The 26,494-nt window shown below is 45.6% G+C and overlaps 1 protein-coding gene across 1 annotated transcript in view; it reads left to right on the top strand.

Moving 5' to 3' along the window:
* Positions 1-26,494, top strand: part of LOC109915498 (probable voltage-dependent R-type calcium channel subunit alpha-1E) — a 148,876-nt gene that overhangs the window by 43,301 nt on the left and 79,081 nt on the right. The window contains exons 16-18 of the mRNA XM_048602005.1: positions 5,039-5,147; positions 14,925-15,054; positions 26,205-26,264. Of these exons, the coding sequence (XP_048457962.1) occupies positions 5,039-5,147; positions 14,925-15,054; positions 26,205-26,264 (299 nt within the window). The remainder of the gene's footprint in view (positions 1-5,038; positions 5,148-14,924; positions 15,055-26,204; positions 26,265-26,494) is intronic.

Below are 26,494 nucleotides of genomic sequence, written 5' to 3'. Positions count from 1 at the left end.
ATATCCCTCTAAACCTTTCATGTCCAAATGTCTTTTCAGTGTTGTACCTGTATTTGCATCTACCACCTCCTCTGACAGTTCATTCCACGTTACAAACACACTGTGTGTGAAGAAGTTGCTGCTCAGGTCCATTTTAAATCTTACTTCTCTCACCTTTAAAATATTCCCCTGCGTTTTGAACTCCCTCACCCTGGGGAAAAGACCTTTGCTATTCACCTTATCTATGCCCCTTGTGATGTCCCAACTTCTATACTCAGTGGTCTGACCAATGAGGGCAAGCGTGCTAAATGCCTTCTTAACCACCATGTTTACCTGCAACGCAGCTTTCAAAGAACTATTTACCTGAACCCCTAGGTCACTCTGTTCAACAACACTCCCCAGGGTCTTGCTTTTGATTGTATAAGTCCTTGTTTGATTTCCCAAAATGCAATACCGCACATTTATCCAAATTAATCTCCATCTGCCACTCCTCAGCCCATCGACATAATGGATCTAGATCCCTATGTAATCTTAGATAACTTCTTCACTGTCCACTGCACCACCAATTTTGGTGTTGTCTGCAAATTTACTATCCATGCCTCCTAAATTCTCATCAAAATCGTTTATACAAATGACAAACAACAGAGGATGGGGATATTTTTGGAGCCTATTTCTCCAGTGAGTTGTTTAATTGTCCACCGCAACTGGATGTGGCAGGACTGCAGATTTTTGATCTGATCTGTTGGTTGTGGGAGTGCTTTAGCTCTCTCTGTCACTTGCTGCTTTCGCTGTTTGGTGTGCAAGTAGTCCTGTTCATTTGCTTCACCAGGTTGACACCTCAATTTTTGTTATGTCTGCACTGCTACTGGCATGCATGCCCTCTGCACTTCTCCACTGAAACTGAGTGACATTCAGTGCCATTCCCTGCATCACCATGTCAGAGTCTGTGCCACAGTGTCATTCTCTGTGTTACTGTGACCTTCTCATTATTGCAGTGTCATTATCAGTCTCACTCTCGGTGTCACAGTATCAAACCCAGTGTCATTTGGTGTCACAGTGTCATTCCCAGGGCCATTCCTGACATCATTCTTAATGTCACAACACCACTTCCTGTGCTGCAGTATCATTATCAACATCCTTCTTGGTGTTGCAATGTATTTCTCGTGTCAATCACAATGTTGCAGTGTCATTCTCAGTGCCACGGAGTCTTTCCCGGTGTCACAGTGCACTCTCAGCAGTGCTGTTTCATTTCCGGTGTTGCATCATTTCTGTCTGTGTCTCAGAGTCATACCCCATGTCATTCAGTGTGTCACAGTGTCATTCTCACTGTCGCTGTGTCATTTTCAGCATTGCAGTTTCACTCTCTGTGTCAGTCTGTTATTCTCTGTGTCGCAGTATTATTCTTGTGTTGCCGTATCTGTCTCAGCGTTATTTCCGGTGTCATCATTTGTCTTGGTGTCAGTCAGCATCCCGGTGTCAGTCAGCATCCCAGTGTCAGTTCTGTGTCATTCCCAGTGTCATTCACTGTGTCTCAGTGTTATTCTCCAAGTTGCACTATTATTCCCTGGGGCATAGTGTCATTCTCGGTGTTGTCGAGTCATTCACTGTTTGGCTGTTTCATTCCCTGTGCTGCTATGTCATTCCACATGTTACAGTATTATTCCCGAGCCACAATGTCATTCTCCCTGCAGTAGGCTCATTCCTCATGTTGCACTGTACTTCCCCAAGTCATTCATGGTGTTGCAGTGTCATTCGTGGTGTCCTGGTGTCATTTTCCTTGTCACAGTGTCATTTTCAGATGAGATTCCCAGAGTCACAATTTCATATTCGGAGATGCAGTGTCATTCTCAATGTTGCTGTATTAGTTTCTGTGGCACAGTGTCATTCTCCATTTCACAGTGTCATTCCTGGGAATGGCAGTGTCTGAGTGTTGCAGTGCCATTCTTTTGTCAGAGTTTCATTTCCAATGTCATTCCTGGCGTTGTGGTAACAGTCATAGTGTCATTCCCAATATCACTGTGTCGGTCTTGACATTTTTTTTTTGCCACAGTGAAATCCTCAGGGTCTGTGTGTGTCGCAGCATTCTCAGTGTCACAGTGTCAATCTGGCGTGACAGTTTCATTCCCAGTATTGCAGTGTCACTCCCCAAAGTTGCAGTGTCATTTTCTATCATGCGTTGTCATTTTTGGTGTCATTCTTGGTATCACAGTGTCAGTCAATCTGTGACTGTGTCATTCCTAGTGTTGGAGAGTCATTCTTGGCTTCAGTGTGTCATTCTCAGTGTTGCAGCGTCATTCCTGGGGTCGTAGTGTCATTCTCGATGTCACAGTGTCAACTTACTTGTCACTGTGTTATTCCCAGTGTTACCGTGTCATTCTCAGTACAGCTCTGTTATCCCTTGGGTGGTAGTGTCATTCTCGGTGTCAATGTGTCATTCTCAGTGTTGCAGTGTCATTGTCATGGTGTCATACCCTGGTATCATTTTTGGTGCCATTCCAGTGTCGCATTGTAATTCCCAGTGTCAATCCTCGAGTCATTCTTGGCGTTCCACTGTTATTTCTGGCAGCATAGTATCTTTCCTTGTGGCAAAATGATATTCCCTGTCTTATTCATGTTGCTACAGTATCATTCCCCGGTGACACCATGTCATTTCTCTAACGCTGTGTCATTCTCAATGTCATTCTTAAGGTCACTGTATCATTTCTGGTATCCTGGTGTGTTTGTCAGTGTGATGTTCACTGTTATGGGTTTGTTAAGTCATTCCCAACGTCAGCCTGTCATTTTCAGTGTTGCACTGTCGGACTTCATAATGCAGTGTCATTCTCAGTGTCGCTGTGGCATTCTCCCTTTCAGAGTGCTGACTTTTCATTTCAGTGGCACACCATCTTATCAGTATCATGGGATAATTACTGCATCGCAGTGTCATTCTCAGTATCATACTCAGTATTGCAGTGTCATTCTCCCTTTCGCAACTTTATTCTCTGTGTCATTCACTAGGTCACAATGTCATGCTCAGAGTCGAAGTGACACTGACCATGTTGAAATGTCACTCTCTGTGTCATTTTCAGTGTTGCAGTGTCATACTCTGTATCGCAATGTCAATTCCCCTATCACAACTTATGCCTGATTCCGGGTGTCACAGAGCCATTTCCCATATCTTGGTGCCATTCCCCGTGTCTCAGTGCCATTCCCCGTATCTTAGCGTCATTCCCCATGTCTCAGTGCCATTCCCCATGTCTCAGTGCCATTCCCCGTATCTCGGCGCCATTCCCCGTATCTCGGCGCCATTCCCCGTATCTCAGTGCCATTCCCCATGTCTTGGTGCCATTCCCCGTATCTCAGCGCCATTCCCCGTATCTCGGCACCATTCCCCGTGTCTCGACGCCATTCCCCGTATCTCGGCACCATTCCCCGTATCTCAGTGCCATTCCCCGTATCTCAGTGCCATTCCCCGTGTCTCAGTGCCATTCCCTGTGTCTTGGTGCCATTCCCCGTATCTCGGCGCCATTCCCCGTATCTCAGTGCCACTCCCCATGTCTCAGTGCCATTCCCGTGTCATGGTGCCATTCCCCGTATCTCAGTGCCATTCTCCATGTTGCAGTGCGATTCTTCATATCATTCTCTCTATGGCAGTGTCATTCCCTGTGTCACAGTCTCATTCTCCCTTTCACAGTGTCATTCTCACTGTCACATCGTTGTTCCTGCTGTTGCAGTGTCATTCCCCTTGTAATTGTACACTTCGCAGTTTTAGTGTCATTCTCTGTGTCACAATGTCTGTTGCTATGTTATTCTCAGTGTCACAGTGTCATTCCTGGTGTCATGATGTGGTTCTCCATGTTGCAGTGTCATTCTCGGTGTCAGTGTCATTTCCCTGTCACAGTGTCATTCTCGGTGTCTCTCTGTCTTGCCTCGGTGTCTGTCTGTGTTTCACAGAGCTGCCTGGCTATGTCCTGTACACAAAAAGCAGGACAAGTCCAACCTGGCCAATTACCGCCCCATCAGTCTCCTCTCGATCATCAGGAAAGTGATGGAACGTGTCAGTAACAGTGCTATCAAGCAGCTGCTGCTCAGAAATAACCTGCTCAGTGACGCCCAGTTTGGGTTCGGTCAGGACCTAGGTGATTGTCTAGTGACATTGTCGCTAGATTATTAATCCAGTGACTCAAGTAATGTTCTAGGGATCTGGGTTCAAATCCCACCATGGAAGATGATGGAATTTGAATTCAATCATAATTTGGAATTAGGAGCCTAATGATAATCATTGCCGATTGTCAGAGAGAACCATCTGGTTCACTAATGTCCTTTAGGGAAGGAAATCTGCCACCCTTACCTGGTTTTACTGACTTGTAACTCCAGCCACAACAATACCTCTTAACTACTCTCTGGGGAATTAAGGATGGGTAATAAAAGCTGGTCTAGCCAGTGACGCCCACATCCATGAATGAGGTCCAGCTCCTGACCTCATTATAGCTATGGTTCAAACATGGACGAAAGAGCTGAAATCCAAAGGTGAGGTGAGAGTGACAGCTCTTGAATTCAATTTGCAAAGCTGCCAGACGTTGCTGATGGTCTGTTCCTCTCCTGCATGTTCTCCCGGTGTCGGGTGCTGCAGTTTCCTCCCACAGTCCAAAGATGTGCACGTTAGATGAATTGGCCATGCGAAATTGTCCAGGAAAGTGCAGGCTGGGTGGGTTAGCCGTAGGAATAGGATGGGGTCTGCGGCTGGTTGGGATACTTTTTGAAGTGTCAGTGCGGACTCGATGGGCCGAATGGCCTCTTTCCACACTGTAGGGATTCTATGATTCCTGCAAGTGTTGACCCTCACTGATCGGAGAGCCCACTGCCCTCCACTCCTGAAGGTGCTGACCGTTCTGCGGTTTCACGGACCCCATTTCTATTCCCAACAGGGAATCCTAACCGGCTTCTCCTGTCTACTCCGAGTGAGATCCGTGGAGTTCAGGGGCACAACCTGGTACTGCATGGAGAATCCCGGAAAGCCAAGATGAGCAGCCATTCCCGACTGTTCCCTCTTCATTTCTCCTTTGTGTTTCTCTTCCAGGGAACAACCCGAGTAAATGCAGCAGCAACAGCTCAGTCAAGAACGAGGTGAAAAAGTCCCGAACAATTCTTCCCTACAGCTCCATGTTCCTCTTTAGCACGACCAATCCGTAAGTCTTGCCGGTTCCTGTTCAGTTCCCAACTCTCCAGAGTTGCTCTGGAGTGTTTCTGAAATTAGAGACACATATTCAGAGTCCTGCCAGAAATACTTGTGTGTTCAGTTTCCTTCTTCGAAAAAATATATCGAAGGATAATTGCCTCGGCAGTTGCAGTAATGTCACTGGATAAGTAATCTAGAAGAATGTTCTAGGGGTATGGCAGCTGCTGGAGTTTAAATTCAATTAATAAAAATCTGGAAGATAAAGCTGGTCTCAATCTTCGTGACCATGGCAACTAACATCAATTGCTTTCCACATCCCATTTGGTTTACCTCATACAGCCATAGAGATCTACAGCGCATAAAAAGGTCTTCTGGCCCCTGAGGACAGAAACAGCCACCTAACTATTTTAATCCTATTTTCCAGCATGAGGCCCATAGCTTTGGCATCACAAGTGCACATCGAAATACTCCTTCAATATTCTGAGGGTTTCTAGTCTCTCCCACACTCACAGACTGTGAGTTCCAGGTATGGGTGAAAACATTTTTCCTTCACACCTCCTCTAAACCTCCTGCTCCTCGATTTAAATCTAAACCCCTGGGTAGCTGATCACTCCATCAATAGGAAAACTTCCTTCATATCTACCATATCTGTGCCCCTCTTACTTTTACACATCTCAATCATGCCCCCCTCCCTCCTCAGTCTCCTCTCTCTAAGGAAAACAACCTCTGCCTTGGAAGCCTACAACCCAATGGTCTCAATGTGGACTTTACAAGCTTCAAAATCTCCCCACCCCCAACCTCAACCCAAGACCAGCGCCCCCACTCATCCTCGCCTCCTTGACCTGTCCATCTTCTCTCCCACCTATCCGCTCCTCCCACCTCACTGACCAATCCCCACCCCCACTTCCTACCTACACTCACCTTTACCGGCTCCATTCCTGCCTCCTTGACCTGTCCGTCTTCTCTCCACCTATCTGCTCCACTATCCACCTTCTATCACTGCGCCTCCCCCCCCGATTTATTTTCAGAGATCCCTTCCCCTCCCCCATTTCTGAAGAAGGGTCCCAACCCGAAACATCAGCTTTCCTGCCCCTCCTGATGCTTCAAAACTGAACTCTCCAGCTCAAGCAGCCTGGTATGTCTCATCCACACCCTCTCCAGTGCAATAACATCCTTCCTATAATATGGATTACAGAACTGCGCACAGTATTCTAGCTGTGACCTAACTAATAATTTGTACAGTTCCAGTATAATCTCCCTGCTCTTAAAATCTATGCCTTGGCTAATAAAGGCAAATATCTCATATGCCTTCATAACCTGTCCTGATACCTTAAGGGACCAGTGTACTGATCCTCAGTGCTTCCCAGGGTCCTACCATCCATCATATATTCCCTTGCCTTGTTTGTCCGGCCCAAGTACATCCCCTCACACTTATCTGGATTGAATACTGTTTGCCACTGATCAGCCCATCTGACTGACCCGTTTATATCCTACTGTAATCTAAGGACCTCCTTCTCATATTTAACACACCACCAATTTTTTGTATTAGCTGTGAACTTATTGATCAACCCTTTTACATTCAAGTCTAAATCATTTAAATAAACCATAAACAGCAAGGACTCCAACACTGACCCCTGTGTGACCCCACTGAACACAAACTTCCAGTCGGAGAAACACCCCTCAACCATCACCCTCTGCTTCGTCACTCTCAGTTAATTGCGGATCCGAGTTGTCAAATTTCCTTGGATCCCATGTGCTCATACCTTTGCTATCAGTCTCCCAAAAGCCTTGCTAAAATCCAAGTAGACAATATCAAAAGCATTGCTCTCATCTACCTCAATCCAGTTGGTCAGACGTGACCTCCCCTTAACAAAACCATGCTGACTGTTCTTGATTAATCCCTGCCTCTCTCCAAATGCAAATTCTTTCTGTCCTTCAGAATTGTGTCCCAGTAGTTTCCCCACGACTGAGGTTGTACTGACTAGCCTGTAGTTTCCTGATTTATCCCTTGCTCCCTTCTTGAATAATGGTACCACATTGGCTATCCTCCAGACCCCTAACACCTCTCCTGTGGCCAGAGAGGAAATAACACTCACCAACCTGGGATACATTTCTCCCAGCCCTGGAAATTTAACTACTCTTAAGCCTGCTGGACCTCTCAGAACCTCCTCTCTGCCTTTGCTAATTGCTTTAATTGTATCAAAGACCTTCTTCCTGATTTCTACGCCCATAATGTCCCTCATTAACACTGGCACAAAGAACTGATTTAGAACTCTACCTACATCCTCTGGCTCCACACACAAATTACTCCTGTGGTCCTGAATGGGCCTCGCCCTTTCCTTCATTATCCTTTCGCCGTTAATATATCCGGGAAACAACTTGGCATTTTCCTTTATTTTACCTGCCAGTATCCTTTCATATCCTCTTTTAGCTCTCCTAATCTCCCTTTTAAGTTCCCACTTGCACATTCTATACTCCTCTAGGGTTCTGCTGCTTTGAGCCCTCAGTATCTGCCATAAACCTCCGTTTTTCTCTTAATCCAATGCTGTATATCCCTTGATATCCAGGGTTTGCAGGATTTGATGGTCCCAACCTATTTCTTTAATTGGAACATGTTAGCCCTGTACTCTCCATGTTTTCATCTTGAATGTATCCCTGTGTTCTAAGACAGATTTACCTGAAAGAATCTGCTCCCAGTTCACTCTGGCCAAATCATATCTGAGCTTATTAAAATCAACCTTACTCCATGTTGAGAACTTTGATTTCAGGCCCAGCCTTCTACTTTTCCATAACAACCTTGAGTCGAATGAAAGTTATGATCACTGTATGCAAAATGCTCCCCCACTGATACTTCAATCACTTGCCCAGCTTCTTTTACTAGAATTAAGTCAAGGACCACCCCCTCTCTTGTAGGGCTGCCTACTTCAGGGAAGGAATTCCGCCATCCTTACCTGGTCTGGCCTACGTGTGACTCCAGACACAGAGGAGTGAGGTTGACTCTTAACTATCCTCCGAAATGGCCAAGCAAGGCTCTCCAATAAAAAGGCAGTTTGGGATGGGTTAAAAGAAATGCATTCCATCCAGCATCATCCCCCTTGCTTCAGTTTTTCCTTGAGATTTGGGGTGAGGGGTCTCCTCCCCAAACGTTAGAGGAATTTATCCAATACTTAATGTCACCTCTAATTTCTATGCATCTCCTTTGGATGTGATAGTCCATGAGAGTGTGCAGGTCCCCCATGTCTCTGTGCTGTTTTGAATTAACAGGGAGCTTGTGCACTGTGAGAAAAGTGTTCCAACTGTTCTGCCTATTCCCCATCCATTCCCCATACTCAGGGGAAAGGCTGTAAGTAGATGTTGACTTGATAATGATCGTGTTTTATTCAACAGACTTATTTGCAGCTCAAATGTTGAATTGCAATATAACATACATTGGGAAAAAGAAGTCACACAATGGACTAACTAATAAAAATATTGCAGTTGTAGACACCTAGACGAATATAACAGGTAACCGGGGAGTCGAGGATGGGATATTGGAAGACTGAATATAGAATTCAAATCACAGTAAAATTATAATCATCATTCCTACACAACAGACTCTGAACAACGTAAGGGTTTCAGTACCTCATGGAGAAAACCATATAAGGATAGTGGCTAAAATGTGTGGATTTCACACTTAATTAGGGAATTCAATGATGATTCATGGAAACATAGAAAATGGGAGCAGGAGGAGGCCATTCAGCCCTTCAAACCTCCTCTACCATTCAAGACGATCATGGCTGACTATCCAACTCAGTCCCCTGTACCCTCTTTCTCCCCATATCCTTTGTTTCCTTTAGCCCTAAGCAATATATCTAACTCCTTCTTGAAACGTTTAAAGTTTTGGCCTCAACATCTCTCTGGGTGAAGGCATTTCTCCTCATCTCAGTCCTAAATGGCCTACCCCACATCCTTAGACTGTGATTCCTGATTCTGAACTCCTCGATCGTAGAGAACATTCTTCCTGCATTTACCCTGTCTAGTCCTGTTAATAAAAGTCTGAAAATGAAAGCTGGTCTCAGTAATCGTGACCAATACAACTAACATCGATTGTTGTTCAAATGCCATCTGGTTCTCTTCAGGGGAAGGAAATCTGCCATCCTTACCTGGTCTGGCCTACATGTGACTCCAGACCCACAGCAATGTGGTTGACTCTTAACTGCCCTCTGGAATGGTTGAGGAAGGCACCTCAGTAATCAGGTTAGAATTTTATCGATTTCTATGAGATTCCACCCCGACCCCTTTATTCTTCACTCTGGTGAATATAGTCCTAACCGATCCAGTCCTTCCTCATACGTCAACTCTGCCATCCCAGGAATCAGTCTGGTAAACTTTCACTGCACTCACTCCATAGCCAGGACATCCTTCCTCACATATGGAGATCAAACTGCACATAGTCCTCCAGGTGTGGTCTCACCAAGGCCCTGTACAATTGCAGTGAGATATCCCTGTTCCTGCATTCAAATCCTTAAACTCACACGATTTAAAGCTGGCTCCGCTTGCTAAGAGACAGTGGCCTATTTAACGGTTGGACTTCAGTTGGCATGTTTCTGTGTGTATAATGGGACCTGACCCATTCACGCTGAAGCTGTGCAATGTGGTGGCCTAGGACCGAAGCAGTTTACTGGATGGCTCCATGACCCAGGAGAGGGTTCACGGCTTCTTGGTCTGTCGAGTCCCTGGTAAAGAATCTCCAATCGAGGAGTGAGATAACAAGGCGTAGAGCTAGATGAACCCAGCAGGCCAAGCAGCATCAAAGGAGCAGGAAGGCTGACGTTTTGGGCCTTATTATCTCAGATTCTCCAGCATCTGCAGTTCCTACTATCTCTCTCCAATAGAGGAGTGATGTCCTTCATCCACAGTGGGGAAGGAAGTCACAGAAGCAGTGAATTTGGGAGGAGATGACCCAGGAGGCGATAACCAGCAGCATTGCCCCAGTACCCGGCTCCAAAGACACAAAAGATTTAGGGACTTGACACTAGTGGTCAAGGTAAGATCACATGAACATATAGAGGAATAATTGCACCACAACCTGAAAGCACTGCATCCACCATTGCAGTAAACACGATTCACCAGCACAACCCTCATCTCAGACACATCTCCCAACTTTTCATCCTTGCCTACGCCTTCAGTGTAAGGTCAGGTGTGATGATTGCACGGCATTCAGTACCACCGTTCGCAAGTCATCGTTCGCACAATGCAGCAAGGTCTGGAAAATTTTAAGACTTGCACTTGTTAAGTGGTCAGTAACATTCACGCCACTCAATAACCATCTCCAACAAGGGAGAATCCAACTGTTGACCCTTGACATTCAATGGTGTTACCACCACTGAATGCCCCACTACCAACATCCTGGGGGTTACCACTGACCAGAACCTCAACTGAAAATACTCTGGCTATAAGAACTAATCAGAGACTGGGAATCCTGCAGTGACTAACACAATTCCTGACCCCAAAGCTTGTACAAAGGCATAAGTCAGGAGTGTGATGGAATATTCCCCACTTCCCTGGAAGAGTACAGGTCCAACAACACTCAAAAAGCTTGACATTATCCAGGACAAAGCAGTCCGCTTGATTAGCACCACATCCACAAGCATCCACTCCTTCCAACATTGACGCTGAGAAGGAGCAATGTATGCCATCCTAAATCTTCCAAACCCATGACTACTTCCATCTAAAAGGACAAGGGCAGCAGACATATAGGAACACCACCACCTCCAAATTCCTTTCCAAGCCACTCAGCATCCTGACTTGGAAATATAACGCCATTCCTTCACCGTTGCTGGGTCAAAATCCTGGAATCCCCACCCACACAGCATTGTAGGTCTACCTACAACACATGGACTGCATCAGTTCAAGAAGATAGCTCCCTACTGTTGTGAGAAATTGCTGGAGAAACTCATCAGGCAGCATGTGTGGGGAGAGAAGCAGAGTTAACATTTCGAGCCCAGTCTGACTTCTTTAGATCTCAAACTGGACTCAAAATGTTGACACTGTTCCTGTCTCCATATTGTACTCATGATTGGTTGGTGATGGTAATGAACTTCAAGTTATTGGTCCCTACGTGAAACAACATGTGCACAACTTTCTTGTAGGAAAGAAGCCGGGAAAATGATCTGAGGGGTCCAACCAACAAGCAGAAAGACACTTATCCCACTTTGAACCAGGACAAAGCATACAAACACATTGGTTCAAGGAAAGCTGCTAAGTCATCCAACCAAGGTCATACGATATTGGAATGAGCAAGTCCTGTGAAAAAATAGATGGAAAATCTGTGCTTTAAACCATCAACATCATACACATTTTTAATGAACTGACACACATCTATAACATACATCTGTAATGACAGCAAAGTGAAGCAAATCATCACAGCTGTACATATAAAGCCTAGATCTGGTACACCACCCCTCCCCCCACAGTGTTATCTGAATGTTTATTTATCCTTTTTGAAATAGAGTTCCCCAATCTCTCAAAAGGGGAGATAAAAGCTGGATTGGAGGGAATTGCATTTTGGATTCCAGTTCACACAGACCTGTACCTTTGAGACATCAGAACATTTAGTGTTGCAATGATGTTCAGTCACTCACTCTGTGTCACGTAGAAGCTACATAGTGCATTCAGTCAGTCAGTCAGTGTGTGTGTAATGCACAGCCATATTAGTGACTCCCAACCCAGACTGTTTGTGTTAACCTTGTAAAGTGATGTTAATAAACTTCCAGACATCTCCCTCAACAAGAACCTGACTCAAGATTTTTGAGAAGATTTGTAGCTTCAGGTTGTCGATGCGGTTGTTGACTTGCTCGCCGAGCTGGTGCATTTGATTGCAGATGTTTTATCACCCTGCTAGGTAACATCATCAGTGCACCTCCGGTAAAGCGTCAGTGTTCTGTCCGGCTTGTTATTTATGTGTCTCGGTTTGTTGGTGTGGGTGGCATCACTTCCAGATTTGTTTCTTAGTGATTGGTTTTTGGGGTCCAACTCTACATGTTTGTTAATGGAGTTCCGGTTTGAGTGCCAGGCCTCCAGGAATTCTTGTGCGTGTCTAAGCTTGGCTTGTCCTAGGATGGCTACATTGTCCCAGGCGAATTGGTATCCTTCTTTGAGACAGGAACATTGTAATCCTACCAGCAGACAAAGGGCACATGACTGTTATACTGAACAGAACACAGCGCAGTGAGAAAGCAAACACTTTACTCGCAGATACCAACACCTACTAACAGATGGCGACAGACCCAACACCACAACTGGAAAACCGCCTTGAGGAATCTACACAAAACGAGTGAAGTTAGCAAACTTGATTACAAGAGAATGGAACCAGGAGGATCAAACACAGCCAGCTTCTATAGACTCCTCAAAGTATAGAAGCCGGAAGACCCCTTAGACCCATAGTCTCACTTCCGGGTGCACTGACATACAGACTAGTGAAAGAACAACAAAAGAGACTGAAACACCTAGTATACGGCTGAAACCACTCGATCCACTCCGCCCAAGAATTCCTGAACATCATCAAGGACACCAGAATAGATGAGGACGAGATCATGGTCTCCTTCGATGTGACTGCACTATTTACCTCCATAAACATTCCCCTGGCTAAGGAAACACTGGCCTCACTACCAGGGATACAGACACCTAACAACACCAACACCATCAGCAAAGATGGCACCCTCAAACTACTGGATCTGTGCCTCACAATCCACTTCATCTTCAATGGCAAGGTATACGGACAAATCATTAGTAAAACCCATGGGATCACCGATGTCAGGATTAATAGTGCAGGCCACAATGCAAAGACTGGAATGGACAGCCCTTCCAACCAAAACTATGGATCCGCCATGTGGATGCCATCTTTGTCATTATCAAACACTCCAAACTGGAGGAAGCCCACCTAACCCCTAAACAACATCCTCACCGGCATAAAATTCACCAGGAAAGAGGAGAACAACAACAGACTTGCCTTCCTAGACGTGATGTCAAACATATGGCCAATGGTGAGCTCCAGATCAGGGTACACAGGAGGGCCACCCATATGGATCAGGTACTCAACTACAATAGCAATCGTCCCAATACCAACAAACGGAGCTGCACCAAAACACTGTTCAAGTGAGCCACGACACTCTGCAGCACCCCGGAGCTGTGCAAAGCTGAGGAAGAATACCTACACAGCGCCTTTGGAAACAACGGCTACCCGAAAAGCATAATCCACCGATGCTTACACAACAGACCACAACAGGAAGCACGACACGTCCAGAGACACTAGTCACCCTTCCATACATTACGGACATGTCTGAAATGACCAGCAGATTACTCCATCCCTAGGAATCATGGTAACTCACAAACCTACAGCTTCACTATGACATCTACTGACAAGAATAAAGGGTCCGACAACCACAACTAACAGAACCAACATTATTTACAAGATACCATGCAAAGACTGCCAAAAACATTACATAGGGCAAACCGGAAGGAAACTAGCCATCAGGATTCATGAACACCAACTAGCTACCAAGAGACATGACCAACTATCACTCATTTCAATACACATGGACAAAGAGGACACAATTCGACTGGGACAACGTAGCTATCATAGGACAAGCCAAGCAAAGACGCGCACGAGATTTCCTGGAGGCCTGACATTCAAACCGGAACCCCATTAAAAAACATGTAGAGCTGCACCCCATATACCAACTGCTAAAACAAATACGGAAGTGATGCCACCCACCCCAGCAAACTGAGACACGTAATTAACACTTGGGACAGAATACCGACACTTCACTGGAAGCGCACTGACAATGTTACCTAGCAGGTAAATGTAACGTCTGCAATCAAACCCACCGGCTCGGTGAGCAAGTCAACAACCGCAAGAACCTGACTCTCTGGGGTATATGTGTTTCTTGAGCTAACATAAAGAAAACCAGAAAGCATGCCACCTTTTCCAAGGTCAACTGGGAATGGGCAATAAATGCTGGCCCAGCCCTTGTGAACAAATCAAAATGAAAATGGGAAGCATGTTGCACACTGAAACAGAGAGGATAGCACAGAGCAGGCTAGAATCAGAGCGCACCATGCTGAGGAGGTGCAGGTCTGTAAGAGTGTGCTTTCTTTGACCTGGGTGTTTGTATCGTCGCAGGGAGAACGGGGGTGGATTGCCTCAGCTTGAGGGCTGTGACCCTTCTAACCTCCTGCCAGACGCTCAGAAGTTCCTGGTGCCATCTCACTGTTGACTCTCACACACATCCACTGAAAGAGTGTACCCTAACTCTTCGAACTTGATGGCGGATTTCCTTCCCTATCGGACATGAGTGAACTGGGTCGGTTTCTTTGATAATCATTGCTCGTATCTATTTAGCCAGTTTACATTCCAGCAGCTGCCATGGTTGCATTGTAGCCGATGTTCTCCATGTATTCGCCTGCGCCTTCAGGTTACTATTCCTTGACATTCCCGCTGTCAGTGGAGATGTATGTTAGCGCAGCCGAGTGGGCTGTTCCTCGGAGACAGAGTGGTTCTTTTTCAACACTGGCCCGATGAGATTCTCTGCCCACCCTTTGAAATCTGGGATGGTGGCATCAGGGTGGGGAGGGGTGGGTGAGGTGTAGGTGTAGGTTGGCAGTCAGACCGTGCTCACTGAGTCCCGAATGCCAGCCTGGCATGCTGTCCCAGCAGGGTCGAGGGCCAGGGCGACTTTGCCAACCTGCAAGGGGAGTCTCTTCCTCCGTGGTAACTGTTCCTCCCTCTCTGTCTCTGACCTGGCAGGCTGCGCAAGGCGTGTCACTTCGTCGTGAACCTGCGGTACTTTGAGATGTGCATCCTGCTGGTGATCGCAGCCAGCAGTATAGCTCTGGCCGCAGAGGACCCCATTCACAAAGACTCCGAAAGGAACCAGGTAAGGCTGGCGCATCTGCCACAGCTGGACGGTGTGCGGGAAGGCTGCCAGGTACTGCCTACACACGGGCACCAGGTCACCACCTCAGGGATTATCCTGGAATTCCTCCAGATATTGAAAACCAGTCTCCAGGGCACTGCAGTCCATTTCTGCAGAATCTCGTATCAGAACAAACCCTGCTGATTCATGCAAACAAAATGAGAGTAGTTGAGACAGTGTCGCACTCATGCATTAATTCTGCCCCTAGGTTAGCTGCAGGATCCCTCTGGCTTTGTGCTCTCAAAGAGTTTCCAGCTTTACAATAATTGCCATTACAGGTGGAGACATCCCCTGTCCAGGTAACCTTTTAAGGGGACCTACAGAGCCATCGGTGTTGAGAGAGAGAGACCAGGAGTTGAGCCACTTCCTTGTTATAGTGTTCGGTCTTGCACTGTTTTACGTGCATTGCTTTATGATTTTGTTTCTTTGTGGGTGTTGCTGGCTGGGCCAGCATTTATTGCCCATCCCTAGTTGCCCCTTGAGGTGGTGGTGGGCTGTCTTCTTGAACTGCTGCAGACTACAAGCTGTAGATGGACCCACAATGTACTCAGGGAGGGAGTTCTAGGATTTTGTCTCTGTGACTCTGTAGGAACAGCATATATTTCCAAGTCAGGATGGTGAACGGCTTGAAGGGGAACTTGCAAGTGGTGATGTTCCCATGTATCTGCTGCCCTTTGTCCTTCTAATTGGAAGTTGTTGTGGGTTTGGAAGGTGCTATCCAAGGATCTTTGGTGAATTTCTGCAGCTTATCTTGTAGATAGTACACGCTGCTGCTACTGAGCGTTGGTGGTGGAGGGAGTGGATGCTTGTGGACGTGGTGCCAATCAAACGGGCTGCTTTGTCCTAGATGGTATTGAGTTTCTTTAGTATTGCTGAAGTAGCACTCTTCCAGGCAAGACTTTGAAATATATCACTGGTCCTTGACTGTCGCTGGGTCAAAATCCTGGCATCCTCTCCCTAACTGCATTGTGGGTCGACCTACACTATTCTAGCCTCGGGGGACTGTCTGTGTGGACTTTGCACGTTCCCTCTGTGTCTGTGTGGTCTTCTGCCGGGTTCACTGGTTTCCTCCCACAGTCCAGACATGTGCAGGTTAGGGTGGATTGGCCATGCTAAAATTGCCCATCGTGCCCAGGGATGTGCAGGCTAGGTGGATCAGCAAATGTAGGGTTACAGGGATAGGGTGGGGGAATAGGTCTGGGGTGGGATGCTCCTCAGAGGGTCAGTGTGGACTTGATGGGCTGAATGGCCTGCTTCCATAGTGTAGGGATCCTATGAATCTATGATACTGCTGCAGTTCAAGAAGGAGCTTGCTACCACCTTCTCCAAGGCACTTAGGGGTGGGTAATAAACGCTGGCCAGCCTGCGACACCCACACCCCGTGAATGAATAAAAGAAAAATTCAATTCCTGCCGTTGATCACCCTGCTGCCACATCTCTTTATGGTAATTCAGTTACACACCTTTACTTCTGCTGACACCTTAAATGTAACTATCTTGCGAATGCTGTATGCATTCAGATAGCGTGCTTTTCATTCTGTCTCTTTGAACACAATTCTGTAATTTGACCCCGGTTGATTTTGGGGCAAATTCTGCTTTCCTTTTCCAACGTTTCTACTTACTATAAATCTCCCAGGAGGATATTAATCCCAGACCTCCTCGGATGTGATTCCCTCCTTTAGACAGGGCCCACCTGTCCCAGAACCTCTCGCAGCATCCCAGCGATCTCAGTCGCTCCCTCCTGCCCCACTTTCCCAGCCATGTGTTTGTTCACTCAGTCTTCCCCTTTCGGTTCTCACCAGTACGTGGCACTGGGAGTGATCCTGAGAATGATGGCCTTCCAGGGCTGGTTTTCAGGCTCTTGCCCAGTTTCCTCAGTTTCCCCTGCAGGGCATCATGCCCCTTTCTACCCATGTCATTGGTGCCAACAGAGACTGTACCTTCTGGTTCTTCACCCTCCCCCAGAAGAATGGCCTGCGGTCACTCTGTGACATCCTGGATTCTGGTACCAGGGCCACCCACCATCCTGGAGTCACATTTACAGTCGCAGAGACACCTGTCTTTTTCCTCTGTCACATGCACTATTGCCCTTTCATTCTCTTCAGTTTCCTCGAACCTGGTCTCCAAACCACCAGTCCTTACCCACCATGGAGCTAAGCCACTCCTGCTATATTCCTATAGTACTTCAATGAAATATCGCCCTCACCAGTATCCAGAATGGAAGTTCAGTTAGTGAGTAAAATGCACTTCGGGGAACCCTTCAGTAAACTCCCTGCTCTTCCTAGATGCCCTGGTGATCAGCCATGTGCCCTCTGCCTGTCTGATCTTATTCTGCCGTGTGAACATGTTACGAGAAGTGCTCTTCATGTCATTCTCAGCTGCTGATAAAATGACTCAGCACCCTGCAGTGCACAGCATCAGAACTGCAGAGGGGTTTAAACTTCTCATGGATGGAGACAGAGACCAAGCCACTGGAGAACGGTGGAGCGAGAACTGGAATGTGCCACAGTGCAAGAGACGGGTGGGACCAGACCTTGCGACAAGGCGAGAGTCAGCAAGAGATCACGGATTTGAGACAACGTCAGGAGACCAGGCAGGATGGTGAGCTTCCTTCCTCCAACTCACTGATGCTGCAGGGAACAGTTCTGGAGGATGAGCAGCAGCAGATGTACCACTTGGCTCTTTGTGCTGAGCAGAAGATGTGGCCAACAAAGCAATGGGCTGGCTGTGTGTCTCCCTTCCTGGTGATCAATGATGTGAAGCACCAGCTTTGACTAGAAGTAATGGCCAGTGATCAAGTGGTCACTAGGCAAGGTGAAATTGTTCACCAGCCTGGTGGCTAGACAAGCTCAGAGAGCCCATGTCTCGACCTTCTAGGAGGATGTGACACCTAATTGCCCAATGTTCGGCTCGCAGTGGCTTTGACCTCTCAGAGTCATGGGCGCAGTTGGGAATGTCCTGCTGTCTACAGCTCAGGAATGGGTCCTGGGGACCCAGTCAGTAACCAAGAGGCAACCTCAACCTGGTGAGCAGTTCACTGCAGAGGAACTGGTCAGGGTCCCGTGTTGTCGGTAAATCACCACAAGCTACCTTTAATTCGGCTACTTGTTAAGAAATCTCACAGACAATCAAAACTGAAATGATGATTTAAACTATTGCATGTAGCAACCAAAATATGACCCCTCAGGTAAGCAAGTTAAGCCTCACAACTCACCTTGGCTCGAACTCTCCTTACTATCGGTACACTCAGACAATGAAGGCCATCAGTTTAACTGGGACAAGGTAACTATAGTAGCCCAAGCCGAACATTGACACGCACGGGAATTCCTAGAGGCATGGTTCTCCACCCGTAATGCAATCAACAAACATATAGAATAGGACCCCATATACAAACCCATACAGAACAGAATCAGAAATGACACGACTCACCATAACGAACTGGACAGTATAAATTCCAAGCGGAGTAGAACAACATCACTTCATCAGAGGCTCCACTGACGATGTTACCTAGCATGGTGACGAAACATCTGAACAAAAACAAGCCAGCTCAGCGAGCAAGTCAACAACCTGGCTAGTACCAATTAATGGTAGAATTTAGCTACGATTCCAACCAACAGCATCTGTCTCTGGAAGTGTCCAGTGTTCGATCCTTATGCAGTGTTGTTCTCTGGAGTTCTACTGGTGTTAGATTCTTATACAGATTTTCAGGTCTATGATATGGTATTATTGGTGACTCTTAAGATTCACTCATCCAAATTATTGCACGTCTGCAGCTTGCCTTCTTCTCAGAAGAAGCTTCCTTGTTCCTTGTTACATTTGGCGTGACTGTTCGTAAACAGCACTTTCCTGCAGTTAAATCCTTAAACTCTCCTGCATGGCCATCAGTTGTCTTTTATTGGTATAAAGCAGCCAGTTATCAAACAGATGTCAAAATAGTTTTGTTCCTGTAACTTAAACTCCATTTTCTCCCAGACACGGCTAATTGCTTTCAGTTCCTCTGTAAGTTTGTCCTTGTCCTTTAATAGTTTATTCCAGACAGAGTTATTGCTGCTTCTTTCTGTGTGTAACAGTTTATCTTTTGTTGATTCATTCACGCCATGAAGAGTTATTAAAGCTCTGAAATTGACTCTGTTACCGACGCCCACCTCACAGCCTCTGGGCCCAAAAATTGAGACTGGGTTCCTGGTCAATGAGACTCTAAGGAGACTCTGGAGCACCAAAGACGTTTATATCATTGACCCCATACAGTTTAACTCCTGGAGAAACTGAGGCAAATGTTTCTGGAGACTGGTTGTAGGTTGGCACACGACCCAAACCTGGGAGAAGGCAGCTTCACGAGATGACAGCGGGGTTTTTCTGAGTTAGTTCGTAAGTTCCTCAAGGGAAAACATATCAGAGCATAAAACAGTACAGCACAGTACAGGCCCTTCAGCCCACAATCTTGTGCCGAACTTTTATCCTAAACCTAAGGTCTATCTAACCTCCACCCCTACCTTATTCTATCATTCAAATGCCTATCTAATAGCCGCTTAAATGCCCCTAATGAGGCTGACTCCACTACCCTCGCTGGCAATGCATTCCACGCCCCTACCACTCTCTGAGTAAAGAACCTACCTCTGATGTCTCTGCTACATCTACCTCCACTCACTTTAAAACTATGCCCCCTTGTAATAGCTACCTCCACCCTAGGAAAAAGTCTCTGGCTGTCCACTCTATCTATACCTCTGATCATTTTGTACACCTCTATCAAGTCACCTTTCATCCTTCGTCGTTCTAAAGAGAAAAGCCCTAGCTCTCTCAACCTTTCCTCGTAAGACCTTCCTTCCATTCCAGGCAACATCCTGGTAAATCTCCTCTGCACCTTTTCCAACACTTCCACATCTTTCCTGTAATGAGGTAACCAGAACTGAACACAATACCCCAGATGTGGCCAAACCAGGGTTTTGTATAGCTGGAGCATAACTTCACGGCTCTTGAACTCAATCCCTCTATTAATGAAAGCTAACACACCATACGCCTTCTTAACAACTCTATCCACCTGGGTGGCAGCTTTCAGGGAACTGTGGACATGAACCCCAAGATCCTTCTGCTCCTCCACACTGCAAAGAATCTTTCCGTTAACCCTGTATTCTACTTTCAAATTTGTCCTTCCAAAATGAATCACCTCACACTTTTCAGGGTTAAACTCCATCTGCCACTTCTCAGCCCAGCTCTGCATCCTATCAATGTCCCTTTGTAACCTAGAACAGCCCTCTGCACTACCCACAACTTGACCCACCTACGTATCATCTGCGAACTTACTAATCTACCCTTCCACTCCTACATCCAAATCATTTACAAAAATCACAAATAGAAGAGGACCCAGAACAGATCCTTGTAGTACACCACTCGTAACTGAGCACCATGTTGAATAGTTTCCGTCCACTACCACCCTTTGTCTTCTAAGGGTCAGCCAATTCTGAATCCAATCTGCCACATTTCCCCCTATCCCATGCCTCCTTACTTTCTGCATGAGCCTACCATGGGGAACCTTATCAAACGCCTTACTTAAATCCATGTATACCACATCCACTCCTCTACCTTCATCCACATGTTTGGTCACCTCTTCAAAGAATTCAATAAGGTTTGTGAGGCATGATCTACTCCTCACAAATCCATGCTGACTATCACGAATCAAACTGTGCCTATCCAAATGATCATAAATCCTATCTCTCAGAGCCCTTTCCAATAATTTGCCCACCACTAAAATTTCCGGGGTTATCCCTATTCCCTTTCTTGAACAAACGAATGACGTTTGCCACTCTCCAATCTTCCGGCACTATACCCGTGGACAGTGAGGATGAAAAGATCGTCACCAAAGGCCCTGCGATCTCTTCCCTCGTTTCCCATAGCATCCTTGGATAAACCCCATCAGGCCCGGGGGACTTATCTATCTTCAACTCCCTCAAATTCATATTCATGGAAAGCAGCTGAAGAACTTTGCTGACTCCGAGCGCAGGAGCCCTGCTTGACTCTGGTGCAGTGTTCAGCTCTTGCCCACATAACTGAAACTCAACAGATGTGTTGACTGTGGGACCTATTTCACTATCCTAACCCGTGGGGTAGGGTGGGGCACAAGGTGAAGAGAGCTGCCTGGAAGACAGGGAGAATGAAAAACAACTGCACATGGAATCATCTTCCAAATGTCACCCTTTCCAGATCCCAAGGTGCATCAGAAACCCAGGAAACAAAGAAGGATGAGGGGTAGAGGCCAATCTCGAGGAGATTCAACCTCTGAAGAGTGGAATGAAATGGTAACAAAGCCAGAAATTGCTGGCAAACTACAACAGGTCTGGCAGCATCTATTGCAAGAAAGTGGACTTAACACTTCAGATCTGGCAACTCTGTTCCGATGGTAGCCATAGATGGCACTGTGGTTAGCACTGCTGCCTCACAGCACCAGAGACCTGGGTTCAATTCTATCTTTGGGCGACTGTCTGTGTGGAGTTTGCACATTCTCCGTGTGTCTGCGTGGGTTTCCTCCGGGTGCTCCGGTTTCCTCCCACAGTCCAAAGATGTACAGGTTAGTGGATTGGCTGTGGGAAATGCAGGATTACAGGGATGGGGTGGGATGCTCTTCAGAAGGTTGATGCAAACCTGATGGGCTGAATGGCCTAATTCCACGCTGTAATGAATCTACGACTAACCAGGAATTGCTGAACTATCACCTTGGGATAAGATGACAAATCTGATCCAAATAATCTCTGCAGAAAACAGGAGGTGCTGATATCAAATGCATTCCATTATATTACGAAGGAGTTGTCGACACCTCTCTGATAATTAAAACCAAAACCCTCAGAGAAGCTCACCTCGTCTCATAATCTATTAAAGGAGTTGTTAAATGAAAGACATCCCTGCTACTCACTTTATAATCCATGAGTAACAATTTATTTATCTAACTCTAACAATCAACAATTTAACAGAATGGCTAACAAACCGAACAATTCCCCCTTAACTACTAACTGAATAAAACAAAATTTTAATGATATGCTGTTCCAATAGATACAAGTACCACTTATATAAACCAAATTAATTATAAAAAATTAAAGCTTAATCTCTCGAAATTACAGCCAGGAAAAGTCTTCCAGAATGTTCTTTGCCTCATTTGCTGTCGTCCAGTCAGGGACATCTTCCTCCATCAACTTCCTGTGTCAGGAATATTAGCTATGAGTGCCGTAATACCTTTATTTAGATGGTGATTACTCTGAGAGTTTAGAGATTTCTGGGAGAGCCAGTGAGTTTTCTCTTAATTTAGAGCTGATGGCTGTTGAGAGCTGTTCTCTTAACAGATGGCAGCTTGCTCTCAGACCAATTTTCAAATGCCCTCTTCTTTTATACCCTCGATGACCTATTAATTTCTTACAATAGGATTGGTCCAAGGCCGTCAAAACCACCAGTTTTAAATTTAATTGGGTTTTGGTATCTAGGGCCTGCTTTAAGTTAATTGGTTAAATTCAAAAACTTGTTGTTTTGGTTAAAATGCTGCTTTGCCTTCTAACAGTATAACCTTTTAATACAACGTTTCAATTTCAAGAACTGTCTGTGCTTCTGCTGCATGCACATGTTTTTTTTCCAAGTCTAAAAAAAAGCCCATCTTTTAAAGGGACCATGCACTCATCCCCCTATCATTTTACAAACAAATTCTAACGTCCTAACTTCCAATCCACAAGTACTATACCAACTTCGCAACAATAGATAAGGGTAAAACATTGGTGGTTGTTAATTGGTATGGATAAAAAAAGAAGATAGTTAAAACACTGGGGTGTGGTGTCAGGACATTTGTAAGAATCTATGCACATGAACAAAGTTCCTGCTTTGTTATTCATCCACAGAATGTGGGCATCGCTGGCCAGGCCAGCATTTATTACCTATCCCTATTGGACCCTGGACAAGGTGGTACTGATCTACCTTCTTGAATCACTACACTTAATGAAAATGAGATAACACGGTGTAGAGCTGGATGAACGCAACAGGCCAAGCAGCATCAGAGGAGCAGGAAAGCTGACATTTCGGGCCGAGACCCTTCTTCAGAAAATGTCATGTTTTTACAGTAGAAGCCTCTGATTAGAGGACAGTGAAATTTTTGAGTCATAGCTCAGAGTGTGGTACAGAGGCTAGACTTTGACAAGGACAAGGACTATCAACTAAACTAGGAATTGGACAAAACATAAAGCCCTTGTGATCAGGGAGTATTGGTGTGACTGACCAATTCAAAGATAAACTGAAAAGAAATGTAAATGAGGAGCTGGATAGCGAGGAAGAATTTGGTATATCCTCTGGAGTGCTAGGTAGGTGACACCCAGTCTTGGCACACAGGGTGATGACAACTTCCACCAGGCTGCATCTGATGACTTCCTCTCTCCTCAGCCAAATATTGCCCTCTCCCATGATTGAGAGGACCCTTAGTTGTGTCCAACCCATCTCCTGACATCATCCCTTCCCCTCCCTCCCAGAGCAGTGATAGGCTTCCCCTGGTCCTTACTTCACACCCCACTAGTCTCCACATTCAAAGGATTACTTTCTACCAGGATATCACCAGCAAACACATCTCCTCTTCCACTCCATTGTCTGCATATCACAGGGACTGTTCCCTCTGTAACAGCCTGGTTTATTGCTCCATCACTCCTAACACTTTCTCACAGCCCCCAACAGCACCTTGCTGCGCATTAACAGAAGATGTAACACTCCTTCCAAGGTCCCAAACACACCTTCCAAGTGAAGTAGTGTTTCATTTGTACTTCATTCAATCTGATCTACGATACTCGCTGCTCACACTGTGGTCTCCTTTGCATTAGCGACACTGAATACAGACCAGGTGACCACTTTGAGGAACACTTCCACCCTGTCTGTAGGAATAACCCTGACTCCCCAGTTGTTTGCCATTTCAATAACCCACCTTGCTCTCAAGCCGACATTTCTATCTTGGACCTTCTGCAATGTTCCACTCAAGCACAACTAAACCAAGGGGCACCACCTCATTTTCTGCTGAGGGACTTTACCATCTCAGTCTCCACATTGAATTCCATAACTTCAGAAACTGACTGCATTGATATTGTTCTCCCTTTCTGTTACATTCCTCAGTTGTGTCTTGTTTGTATCTTGTTAATTTTGCACTTAGTAGCAAGGACCAAATCTCTCCCTCCCGCACCTTAATTTACACCAGTTGTCCATCTCTTTTTTCTCCATCATTAACATTCTCTTTGTCTATTGCGTTGGGGCTCCACACCATCTGCTCCCCTTCCTCCTCCTCTGTCTCTATCCAAAATTTTAAAAGAAATTTCTAACACCTTTCAGTTCTGAAGAAGAGCTGTACCAGACTCAAAGGTTAACTCTGTTTCTGTCTTCACAGATGCTGCCAAGCCTGCGGTATTTTTCCGGTATTCACTATGTTTTGTCTCATTCACACGTTTCTCCAGCTTATTCTCTGCTGGGATTGCTGATGGCATATATAAGGATAAAGACACACGAGCAGTTACAGCGGGAACAAAAACTGAGTTCTGAAGAAGGGTCACCGGACCCGAAACGTGAACTCTGATTTTTCCTTCATAGATGCTGCCAGACCTGCTGAGCTTTTCCAGCAACTTTGTTTTTGTTCCTGATTCACAGCATCCGCAGTTCTTTCGGTTTTTAAGCAGTTAGAGCAGATGGGGGCAAGTTTGAAAATAGACTTGGTGATCAAGATGCTGGAGTGGATTCTTCCCACGCGACAATTAAAAAAAGAGATAATGAAGATTTTCCCCAGCTGGGGTCATTGAAGAGCTAAAATACACAATCTGTGCTCTATTTTGTCTTATGCATCTTAAAATAAAAACTGATGTGTTGGGCTCTTCCATCATTGAGGATGGGGATATTTGTGAAGCCTTCTCCTCCAGTGAGCTGTTTAATTGTCCAGCACCATTCACGACTGGATGTTATAGGACTGCAAAGCTTAGATCTAAACTGTTGGTTGTGGGATCGCTTAGCTCTGTCTTCCCCTTTGCTGCTCATGCTGTTTGGCATGCAAATAGTCCTTCACCAGGAATGCCTGGCACTGCTCCTGGCATTTCTTCCTGCATTCTTCATGAATCGGGAGAGTATCAGAGAGGTCAAACATTTAATGCTTGAAAATAAGCAAAGAAACATATTTTTGATATTGAAGGAAAATGGACTTTCAGGAAGAAGACAAAAAAAAGTTAATTTTGCGGATCAGTACAACAGCTTGAAAAATAAGCAACTTCTTGACAACAGTAAGCCCCATTCATGCTGCTACATAGCTCTACCTCTGTGAAAAGAATGATGAAATGATATTGTGATACATTTAATGTTTCTGAATCACTTTTTAACCATCATGTCTATCAAGTTACAAAATATAGGCTCCAAAGTACTAAAGCAAGTATTAAACTTTGGCATGTTTCTTGTTTAAATGGACAATGTGACATGAAAGAGAAAGCTTCTATGATCAGTTTTCTTAAATGCTGATTTTGCTAGCTGCCTAATGAAACATTCTTCTCCACCATCAAACATCAGCACATTTTATGAAGCAGTTAAGATCCTCGTTTTCATCCATACAAAGCAACACTTTAGTGCAATATCTGAACTGTTTTTGCATCTTGGATTGTTGAAGCAATATCAGAAACAAACAGGAGGGTACTATGGAAGCAAGCAGGGTCTATCTGTACAGCAGAATGCAGTTAGTGGAGGATATAGTGATGTACAAATGACGGGGGTGAAGTGATTTACAGTAGGGGTGTGTGTGTGTGTGTGTTCCTGTATCAATTATTCTCTGCCCACAGTCCCATATGTTGAGAGGCCTGTTTGCATTGCATCTAAATGTTGAAGTGGTGTCAGGCAAATATCACTGATGGGCAGGTGAGGGATTAACTAAGTTATACTTCTGGCCTTTCAGGGGAACAGCTCAGGAACACCAGAGTCCAGCTGCAGGCCCTAGTGGCTACAAGTCCTCATGGTCAGGTGTACAGAGAATTGGGAAGGGGAGATTGTAAACAAGGAACTAGCCTCCGATCAGAAAGAGAGTGTTTGATTGCTGTGTAACCTCTTCACTGAGTTTTCTGTCTCTCTGTGTGTCTCTGACAGGTGCTCAGGTACTTTGACTATGTGTTCACTGGAGTCTTCACATTCGAAATGGTGATAAAGGTAAAACAGTTCATGCCCAAGCTCTGACTTCAACTCCTCCTTTTCCTAATCCCTGTCTGCTACATTGACCACACCGTCAACAATATACTAATGTGCTGCACATTCCTGCTGTCAACTGCCTGCTTCCCACCATAATGTCTGATTTCAGTCCCTCACTCCCTCACCTCAGTGTCAAGGCCCTCCTTCCCTCACCTCAATATCCAGTCCCTCATTCCCTCACCTCAATATCC

Source organism: Rhincodon typus, chromosome 10, assembly GCF_021869965.1.
Source record: "Rhincodon typus isolate 14 chromosome 10, sRhiTyp1.1, whole genome shotgun sequence".
In the NCBI taxonomy this organism is placed as follows: domain Eukaryota; kingdom Metazoa; phylum Chordata; class Chondrichthyes; order Orectolobiformes; family Rhincodontidae; genus Rhincodon; species Rhincodon typus.
Note: the sequence above shows the minus strand (reverse complement) of the source record. Positions and strands in the feature narration are given on the sequence as shown.